The sequence below is a fragment of the Thermobia domestica genome, chromosome 7 (assembly GCF_964235325.1).
Source record: "Thermobia domestica chromosome 7, izTheDome1.hap1.1, whole genome shotgun sequence".
In the NCBI taxonomy this organism is placed as follows: Eukaryota; Metazoa; Arthropoda; class Insecta; order Zygentoma; family Lepismatidae; genus Thermobia; species Thermobia domestica.
This window is the reverse complement of record NC_137460.1, coordinates 274,652,182-274,663,700: the sequence shown is the minus strand read 5'-3', so window position 1 is coordinate 274,663,700 and position 11,519 is coordinate 274,652,182. Positions and strand designations below refer to the sequence as shown.

The window sequence follows — 11,519 nt, the reverse complement described above, 5'->3', positions numbered from 1 at the left end:
AATATCAAAAGAAACTTTTCCAATCAGTCCCAACATATGTTTAAAATTACTGTGGACTGTGTAGTGCATTGTTGTATCGTGAGTTTAGAAGAACGTAGTTGTCTAGTTAATCTCGTGGCGTTCATTACATATTTTACAGTGCTCGAGCGAACGTCGTAGTGTCATTGTAACATCGGGCTTACAATGAAATATTGAATGCGTTTTGTGAATGTGCGTTTTTTCTCGCGCGCGAGTGTGTTTATATAAACTCTTTGCTTTCAAGGATGGAGAGGAAACGAGGAGCTTGTGAAAGCAGGTGTAGTACACCTGAAAAGAAAAAGCGGTTACGTGGGGAATCTTCTACTAAAATAGAACATCGCACTCAACATTACAAAACACAGTGGGAAAGTGTGGCGGAATTCAAAGGTTGGCTTACTCCTGTCAAAGACGATACAACGAAAGCTAGGTGTACAGTTTGTAATTATGAATTTTTAGCAGAACTGACCGTGATTAAAAACCACGCTAAAGGGAAGAAACATCTCGAACGTAAGCGTACGGTTTCGTTTCAAAGAAGTGTTACTACTTGTTTTCGTGAGTCGAATGAAGAAGCCAATCTGGACAAAAAGATAAAATCCGCAGAAATTAGACTCAGTGCTTTTATTGCCGAGCATAATTTACCCCTTCGTGTGTCAGAGCATTTAGCGTCAGTTAATAAAGTATGTTACCCGGATTCTAAAATTGCCCAGGGCGTAACATTAGGAAGAACAAAGGCCACTTCTATTATTAAAAATGTATTAGCTAAAGGAGCTAGTGACGAACTAAATGGTGTTCTTGCGCGGAACAAATTTTCTATACTAATAGATGAATCTACAGATGTAAGTGCTGTAAAGACTCTCTGTATTTGTGTCCGATATGCGTCCGATAATGGAGTTTTGACTAAGTTTTGGAAACTATTACAAGTGTTTCCCACGGGTAAAACTGCGGTTGGAGCCACAGCCCAACATCTGTTCGAACTAATAATTACAGCTTTCAATGAAGACAATATTCCTGTCGAAAATATAGTTGGTTTCGGTAGTGATGGGTGTAACACTATGATGGGTGGAGATAATTCTGTGTCCCAGAAATTGAAGCAACTTTTACCTGGTATAGTTATCCAAAAATGTATATGTCACTCTTTACATCTCTGTGCCAGTGAAGCTTGCAAAATGCTACCTATTAGATGCGAACACGTTGTGCGAAATATTTACGCTTACTTTTCGCACAGTAGTAAAAGGCAAGCAGAGTTTCGTGACTTCCAAGATTTTTGCGGGGTCGAACCACACAAAATGCTGCGACCATCACAGACTCGTTGGCTGTCACTCGTCAACGTTATCACGCGCATTGTTGAACAGTGGCCAGCTCTTAAATTGTACTTTTCTGCATCCTTATTAAGTGACAAACTTGGGACAGCGAAAGTTATATTTGACACGATGAATGATCTTGATGTAGAGCTGTACTTTTTATTTTTGGAGTGGATACTTCCGAAATTCTCTAAATTAAATGAGTTGTTTCAAAGTGATAAGTCGCTTGTGACAGTTGTTCACCAGAAGATATGTTGCGCTTATAAAGAGTTCCTTTACATATACATGAAGAGGGACTATATCGAAAGAACAGACATAGAAAAAATTGACCCCGAAAACGAAGACGTATTTTCTACCCTGACCAACATATATTTGGGGGTGAAAGTACATAAAAAAATCAACTGCCACACATCAAACATGCTGAACAACCAACAGCTAAATGCTTTTAGGCGTCGATGTCGCGACTTTGTCATTGTTGCTTGTAAAGAACTTAAAAAGCGATTTGATTTTGCGCAGAATTCGCCTTTTGCGAAAATGTCTACTTTACACCCGTCAAGTGCTCTCTCGCAAGGAGAAATGAGAGCAGCTTCACTAGCCCCCCTTGCTTCTTTGGTGCCAAGAATTTTACCCCCAACTGATGTAGAAACTCTGCAGCTCCTAGATGATCAGTGGCGTAGGATGGCTTTAACTACTTTTCCGTCCGATATGATTACCTTAGACCCCGAAGAGTTCTATGTGAAGTTAGGAGAATTCGAAAGTCTTGATGGAACACGTGAATTTATAGAACTATCGCGCTTTTGCCTTGAAGTTCTGGCATTGCCCCATGCAAATGCAGCTTGTGAAAGAGTTTTCTCTAAAGTAAATTTAGTGAAAACAAAAACAAGAAACAAACTTGTGTCTGAGACAATAACATCATTACTACTGACGTCGCATTTAGTAGCTTCGCAAGGGGGCTGTTCTGCATTCGCTCCTTCGGAAGCAATGCTATCTTATATGAATTCTGCGAACTTGTACAAAAGTGGATCTCCAGTTAGTGGGTCACAAAATTCGAACCAGTTGCAAGAAAGTGAACTGGAGGAAGTGGCTTTCGAAGAAATCAACTGAACAATCTTGGTGCTGTATATAGTGTACATATTGTTTTTTAAAAACAGTTATTATTTTTAGTTTAACACATCAGATTTATTGAAACAAGTATTCTTCATCAACTTCTGGACAATGTCATTGACATCTTACAAGGTACGTATAGATAATTTATTTTTCCTTTGTCGGTGTTAATGAAATTATTTAACATTCATGTCTTTACATTTATGCTGTACTTTCATGGAAACAGAGTATGCAGTGAGAACACACACACACACACACACACACACACACACACACACACACATATATATATATATATATATATATATATATATATATATATATATATATATATATATATATATATATATATATATATATATATATATATATAGTATTTGTACGAAAAATACGATAATTTCTTCCGATATTCGATAATTTTTAGTTATTGTGACGATAAATTTGTTTCTGTAGTCTGGCAACGCTGATTATCATTTTATTCTTAAAAACACTCTTATCCCAAGCTGTTAGCTGATCCCCCAACACATTCCTGACCTGGCAACTCTGAGTGGGTGACTAATTTAATTTTATATTCTTATGGTGAATGTATAAATAATTGCTGGAATGAAATACGTAAAGATAGATTGGTTCTGAAGATTAAATATTTGGCTTCCGAGATATTGTTGTTTAGTTCGTGCCTGAACTCTTTACGTGCGTGCATGATTATAATACATGTGGAAATATTGAATGCGTACTGATTGAGAATAAAAGACCATGTAGGTATTCATCGCATATTACCTGAGTTTTTAATAACACTGGGTGAACTTTACAATGCACCTCAGCTGTGAATCGATAAGTAGGGTCGCTTTAGAAGGGTATAGAGTGTAGGACAAAATCCAAGATGAAAAAATCGAAGCGGACAAAATCCAAGCTAAATTCTGGTAAGACGAACAAAATCCAAGTAACAGTATCATGTGCATAGCTGTGGTATGTGCCTATGAACTAGTGATGGGCAGTGGGAATATTCCCGCCGGGAAGGAATTTAAAAATGGGAATATTCCCGGGTTTTTTTCCCTGGCCTATAAATTCCCGGGAAGGAATTTATTTTCGTTTCTTTACTTTATCCTCCAAATTAAAAAAAAAAAAACATATGACTAATTACTTCATTTTAATATATTATGATTTACTTCTAGGTTTTAAAGAATTTGGATGTTAAAAAATTTAAAATTATTTGACGATACTTTATATAACTAATAATTTGATTTTTTAAGTTCTATTTCCGTTTGCACTAAAAAGTAGGGTAATTGTTTGGTATTGGAGGCCAAAACTAGCAAAAAGTAGGATGATTTACGGAAGAAATGAGTTGATAGTGATGTTCAAGTAGTCAAGAAAGTATCAGCCATATTTTTTTAAGGCAGTAAGGGATTTATACAAAACGGAAAGGTAAGTGGAAGTGATTAATTTGAGAAAAGAAAGTCAATTGTTGGCAACGAAGATAGAAAACAACGTGCCATGCGGGGCTCTTACCCGTCTTCATTCGCTAACGCTCGCCCAGCAACGCTGTCTGAATTTAATTTTGGTAACGTAATTTAACGTATGAAACAATAAAAAAAAATCGCATCGGAATAGAATATCGCAAAAAAGTAGGTGCGAAAGCTGGCCTCCAATGCTAAAGCACAGCCAAAATTAGCAAAGTACTAATTTACAAATGATGAAAAGAAACCATTTTGTAATGTAATTTAGAATTACGTAGAAATAGAGATGAAGTACTATTAATAAACCCTGAACCACCATGTCGGTCTGTCTCTTCTAGCTGACTCGAATTTCTGAAGAGGTACTCGGACCTCTTTTACATGTGAATTAACGCATGGAATTTCAAGAAACAGGTAGAATGAAAGGTGTATGGCAGTGTTACGTGCTAAAATATAAAGATAAGTAAGTATCTTGCAAATTTTGTGAACATAAATATGTATGCGGAAATGTTGATAAAATGGTGAGACATGTATCTTCTAGCATTTATCCAATCTAATTGGTTTATAACATTTATAAATTTAATGTGTTTATAATATCAGAAATAGAGTCAAGTTCAGCAAATCCACTTACATATAAATTTAAACTGTTACTATATAATTTTTTCGCACATACAGTATGTCACATTCTTATTCGTACACACATTAATTTGAAAGAAAACCACTATGTATTAAACATACTAGTGGTAAAATTGACAGCAGATTGCTGAAGGAGTGAGGTAGGACAATGATAGACAAACCCAGTGCAGAAAGGGGCCAAAACAAGGACACCATAGAAAAGCAGAAAAGAAAACATATGAGAACTCCCAAATTTACTCCACATTGTTATCCGTACACTTGTACACAGGTTTACATTTCACATACTAAAAAGGAAAGAAAACAGCATTAGAAAACGAGCATAGCTAGTGTGGCGTACAGGAAAAGGACATATTAACAGCTGGTCTTAATCGCGGTGTACACAGGTAAATAAACCTTCAAGAATGGGGAAGAGTAAGGAGCTAGGAGAGAAAGTCAAGGAGACAATCGTAACGCTAGCATTACGGGGATGGTCGTTAAGAAAATAAGACAATTAATAGTAAAAAGGCACACAACAGTTCAATGTGTAGTAAATAAGTTTAAGTATAATGGTTCAATGAGAAATAAACCAAGAAATTCGATGAATAAGAAGTTGTGAGAAGGACGAGAGAGTGATTGTGAGACAGATGAAAACAAATCCCTGACTAAGTGCTCCAAAAGTCCAAAAGATAATAGAATGTGCTACAGGGAACAAAGTAAGCACTGAGACGATTCATCGAGTGCTACACAAATACGCTTACCATGGTCGAATATCTCGGAAGAGGCCATTCATAAGCCGTAAGAATCCTAAGTTACGACTTCAGTTTGCAAAAGAACATGTTAACAAGAGTCAGAAATTTTGGAACAATGTCTTTTGGTCAGATGAGACTGAAATTAATCTCTTTGGGTTTGATGGGGTCCACAGGGTGATGCGAAAACCCAATTTGGACAACAATATTGTCAATACCATACCCACGTAAAACATGGAGATGGTTCTATTATGTTTTGGGGGTGCATATCGGCAAAACGGGTTGCTAAAGTTTAGTTTATTAATGGTACAATGGACAAGGTTATGTACCTTGACATTTTGAGGAAGAATGTTAATCAAACTGCAGAAAAATTGGGCATGCTACCAACTTTTATGTTCCAACATGATCACGATCCCAAATATAGGCAGGTATAAATAGGGACTGGTTAATATGGAATGTAAGCAAACAATTGCACACCCCTCACCAATCCGCTTACCTTAACCCTATTGAACACTTATGGGTTTATCTGAAACCTAGGGTTCACAATAAAAATGTTAATTGAAAAGAAGACTTAAAACGGGTCGTGACGGAAGAATGGGGCCAATATCAGCCCTGCCACGTGTACTGCTTTTCTCTATTGTATACAGCAGCGATGTATGGCAGTTATTAAAGCCAAAGGCTACGCTGCAAAGTATTAATTATTTTGTTCTTTCATAAAATTGTTTCTTACGTTAATGTTTATATATAACTACGAATAACAATGCGGCGAAATATTGCGTATCTTAATTTAGTTACGCACGCATTTTATATTATATCGATTTGTAGATTGTTTCTTTGTATCTGTAACAACAAACAAGTGTTTCAAATGTATTTATGTTCAATCAGAAATAAATGTCCTTCATTTGTTTACGCGCATCTCTCTATTTTCTTTATGATCACCATGTGTACGAATATAATTGTGACATACTGTATTTAATTGATAGAACATATTGTAAATAAATATACATTTATGCGTACTCTCTAAATATAATAAAGTGTTAATAAAGTAACATAGTACCGTTCAAAATATACATTTTAAAGAATCCTCTGTGGACAACAGTAATAATATGCTGTGATATAAAAATTAATTCCATTTTAAAATCATAATATAGTAATAGAATGCAATTTTCTTTCTGATTGAACATAAATTCCCGGATAAATTCCCATTTTGGGAATCTTCCCGGGAATATTCCCGAAAAATATCTTCCCGGGAATTTACCCATCATTACTGTGAACACCCTAATTAAATTGTGTGTTTGTTTCTTTCTTCAATTGTCATGCATTCTAAAGTTTTATCTGTAATTCTTCAATGTATTGAAATAACATTTCATTTGCTTTTAAAAAACTGAAAATGCAATAAAATATGAAAGATTGACACAGTAAGTGCAGATGCAGATTATTCATAAAATATTCTGGCTACTGCTAGGACATGCCCAGTTGGATCCAATTTAGGATGATCAGAAATATTTTGACTGAAAAGAGTATAGTCACATAAATAACCAGAAAATAAAAACACTGACTTGCTAAATCAGAGATAACAAATAACAGCAAAGCAGCCCAGTCTTAAAAAGAGTACACTTACGTAATTCTATTCTATTCATTGAGAATTAAAGTAGAAATAAACTTAAAAAGATAAACTTAATTTAGATAAAAAAAAAAATACTTCTCTACTCTTAAAGTATTTACATCAGTTACACTTTTGAAAATAACCAATAATATATAAATTTTCATTTAGTTGGTCTAGACACATTTACACATTTCGATTTTGTAGATAACGCTTTTATATTATTTAATTCACACACATTATTACATTATTAAAAATACACACGTCAATAGCATTCAAGTATAATAAATGGTGGGTGGCAACGAGTAAAAAACATACTCAGTATTCTACCATTATCATATTCACATTTTGATCTTGATAAAAACATCTTTATTTCACTTATTTACAATATATAGACGAAACAGGAGAATACAAAAAGAAAAACTCAGCATTCTACAACTACCGTAAATATTTCACATATTGATCATTTCTGACGAAAATTTGATCAGTATATCAACATTATTTGTTTCAAAATACTGTGTATAATACTTTTACATACTTTCATATGGACATGATAAAAAATTAAAGCCCATCTGCACTCTTACTGTGACAATCTTATATGTTTTATTGGATTTTCAGTTCGTTAAAAGTAAATGAGATGTTATTTCAATAAATTGAAGAATTACAGATAAAACTTTAGAATGCATGACAATAGAAGAAAGAAAAAAAAATGAAATGAAATCTTTAAGTTTTACGTCCCACGCTTATGCCGGTTAGGCTAAAGGAGACGGTGATAATGAGAGATGAGTGAAATGGTGGAATGAAGAAAGTGGGAGGAAACGGGAGAACCCCGAGAAAACCCACGAGCACGGTTTTGTCCACCACAAAGTTCACTTGGAGGGGGCTGGGATCGAACCCGGGACCCCAAGCACCAGAGGTGAACGCTCTACCACTGAGCCACCGCGCCCCCACAATAGAAGAGAGAAACAAACACACAATTTAATTAGAGTGTTCATAGGCACTTCGCACATTATACTGTTCCTTGGATTTTGTCCGCGCCCCACAGAACAGTAGTTTAGGGTAGAATAGAGTAATATGACGACAACTAGGGTAGGAGTACAATCGATTTACCTTAAGGTTTTGATCCATTTTCGTAAAATTAGTAGACCGTAATTTCTCCTTTCTGAGTGAGTATACCAACTGGAATGGGCATTGTAAAGTTAACCCAACACTTCTACTTATTATCTTCAGCAGTTGTAAATTTTAAGTCATGTTTCATTTTGAGTGCAATATTTTAAGTTTAGGATGGTGTAATATTTTGGCTGTAAGAAACTCTTTCGCGGCAAAATTCAACGGAAACCGTGAAAAATTCTCCATCCTCGTAAATTGGGGTGCAGTTGAAATTATGAGGACCGTTTCCTTGTAGGTACAGAGATAAAATATTCTACTTCGCAGAGGAAAAGTAATATGCAAGTGAAGCATTTATATAGACGGTCAGTAAGACTATTACGAGAGAACCGCATGGTCGATTTGCATTATATTCAGGGGTGGATAACTTAACGTAACTGTAACGTAACGAAAATAGTTCTCTGTAACAAAATTATTGGTTATTTAATGTAGGTAGGTACAAGGTATACCACCAATTTTTGTTACGACACCGTAACGTTATTCGAACATGTAACGTTATTGTACCGTAACTAATTGAAGGAACAAATCTGTTTCGGGTATTCCTTTCACGCTTGGTGGGAGAAAATCAACAACTGGTACCAGCTGAATGAGATTCTTTCCTCTGCGGGTATCTAATGGAACGAAAATGTGTGGAACAGAAGCTATTTCGTTACAAATACTATTTGCCACATGAGTAACACAGTTGACCAGACAGGTTTGGTAAAGATATTGTGTTCATCAGTTACAGATCTTATCAGATCTTTGGAGAGTTCCTCGGACATGGTATCTATTGTATTTTTCTTCAGAGGGTCACATTGAATTTCGTTCTTCAGGTGGTGAAACAGAATGAATATTTCACTTTCATATGTTGTTATTGCAAATATGAAGTAGAGACAGGGAGAAAAAAGAGATCGATTTCTGTGAATATCATAGGAGGAAGTCAGTCACATACAAGGAAAAAGGCAGGTGGAAGGGGATAGCAGGGTCAGGGGGAAGCACAGAGTGAGACAAAAGTAGCAAAGGGGAGGGAAAATAGACAATCTCTTTCATTCTTCATCTTGCTTTGTTTTCATAGCGCTCTTCGCTGTCCACAACAAGAGTAGGATTAATTCATGTAAGAACTGTTCCATGAATGGTGGGCGCAAGCCTGTGAAAATCATATTATTATTATTATTATTAAAACAAAGCCCACAAAATAGCTAGGAAATTGTGTGATGCATGGCCACGTCATTGGCTATCAATCTGCACTATTTTTGGAATATTTCACCGTTGTTTGCTGATTCTTAATCCAGGCACATCCCCAATTTGTTCACTATATTGAATCAAACTATATTATTATTATTATTATTATTATTATTATTATTATTATTATTATTATTATGTCTAGCGAGCATAGCATAGTGGCTAGCGTTCTTCTTTCGCAAAAGGGAGATCCTGGGTTCAAAGCATGTGGCCTGCTACCCTGACCGGTTTTACCAGCTTTTTCGTTGTTCCACAAAGTGAATGTCGGGATGTTATCTTTAAGCATAAATCCTGCCTGATTTTCTCCATTATTGATGTTAAAATATTCTGTTGTAAATTGGCCTTAGAAGCTGCATTTGAAATATTTTACATAAATAAATGAATGTTTAGAGCACGCCAGGCACGCGCCCAGATTTTCTTTTGTTTGGAGGGATCCGAAGATTTTTGCAGGTCTAATACTATATGTAGTATTTAACCTGTGTTATTCAACACCCGAAAAGACGACAAGTAATTGTTAATTAGTGCCTCTTATTAAACATAATAGAGCTAAAGATATTAAAATTTTTAGGCTATGTCAATCATTTCGATGACAAAGAAGTATACTTATAGTAAGAAAGTTCACAAATGTTCGTCGACTTGCGAAGTTTTGTGGGGAGGAATCTGAATCCTGTGGATCCCCACATAGGCCTTGGTTTCAATTCCCAGTGGGAGCTAAAGTACTTTTCCGGCGTTGATTCAGTATCTTGAGACAATGGAAAAGCTTACGGTAGACTAGCGAAGTCCGGTTACGTGTTATGTGCCTTCCTTTTACTTAAGGAATAATGCTGTTGTTTGAGGTTGCAATTCATCAAGTATAAAAGGGGGAAGGGAGTTAGTAAAATCAATCTCATGATGAAAGTTTACACATGTAGGCCACATGGAAAACAATATGTCAATATACACTATGTAAAATATTTATAAGTCAAAATTTGGTGTATATTTTCGGGTCGCGGACATAAGCTCACCTATGTTAGTGCAAAAGCGGACAAAAGATCCCCGGACATAAGCTCACCACTAATAAAATATTTGTATTATAAGATAATTTACGAAATAAAGAATACAATAATGATAAGTAATTACATTTATAGATTAACTAATTTAATTGCAAAGGAAAATAAACCTGAATAAAATAAATAAGCAACGGAAAAATGACAAACGGAAAATATGACAGAAATGAAACTAGACTTTGCATATTAATATGAAGTAGATTTTTAATATTAAAATATAAACTGAAAATAGATCTGGACAAACAAAAAAGAATACTACTTCCTCTTACTGAAGAAAGCAATCCAACTCCCTCCCCTGTGCTGATACTTTCGTGCAGGAAATTTTGCAGCACACAAATATCGGTAAACGAAACTTTGGTGAAAGGATATCTCCTTGTTATTTTTTTCCACACTGGCTGAAAGTATCTCAGATATATCTCATTTTGCTTTAGAAAAACGTATGCTGGGTATGAAGATTTATTAAAATATAGACTTTGACTAGTAGTAGGCCTAAGTCAGTAGAAAATAGCCCGAATATTTAAATGTGGGCTTTGACTACTAGTAGCCCTAGTTCCTCAATAGAAAGTAGGCTATATAACTAATGTCATATAGGAGTTATCAGACATCAGAATAAAATATTAAGATGTTGCAGAGTTCAAATCTTAAGGCTGTCATCATACTTGCAGTAAAATCATAAAATCATACTTGTACACTTTCTCAATAAAACTGTATTTGTTCAACATGGAAATGATTGATATAGCACAAAAATTTGATTTTACACTTCATCTGTACTCTTTCTCTTATAAGAGGCCGCAGTGGTTCAGTAGCAGAGCGTTCACTTCTGGTGCATGGGGCCCTGGTTCGATTTCCGCTCACGCTAAGTGAACTTTGTGGTGGACAAACACCGTGTACGTGGGTTTTCTCGGGGTTCTCCCGTTTCCTCCTACTTTCTTCATTCCACCATTTCATTCATTTCTCACCATCATCACCGTATCTTTTAGCCTAGCCAGTATAGCCGTGGGAGGTAAAACTGATAGATTTCATTTCATTTCTTTTTCTTCTTCTTCTTCTTCTTCTTTATTATTATTATTATTATTATTATTATTATTATTATTATTATTTGCTTGTTTGTTCGAAAGCAGTGTTCCCAGAGCTACACTGACATCCTTCCGGTGTAGCACCGAGACTACAGGAGATGTAGACCAACAGTCTAAGGTAGGATCTAAACCATCGTAATGCCTTCAACCTCTTCCACCAAAAATCGTCCC

General features: G+C 35.5%; 2 protein-coding genes across 2 annotated transcripts in view; both read left to right on the top strand.

The window, feature by feature from the left end:
- The first annotated feature begins 263 nt into the window (after window positions 1-263).
- LOC145689732 (zinc finger protein 862-like) lies at window positions 264-1,899 on the top strand. The gene is made up of 2 exons (XM_081763933.1): window positions 264-1,471; window positions 1,836-1,899. The coding sequence occupies exons 1-2, from the start codon at window positions 264-266 to the stop codon at window positions 1,897-1,899; spliced, it is 1,272 nt and encodes a 423-aa protein (XP_081620059.1).
- A 1,033-nt stretch (window positions 1,900-2,932) lies between these two features.
- The window catches only part of LOC145689731 (uncharacterized), a 133,276-nt gene continuing 124,689 nt past the window's right edge, over window positions 2,933-11,519 (top strand). Inside the window, exon 1 of the mRNA XM_081763932.1 lies at window positions 2,933-3,178. The gene's annotated coding sequence lies outside the window, so the exon portion shown is untranslated. The remainder of the gene's footprint in view (window positions 3,179-11,519) is intronic.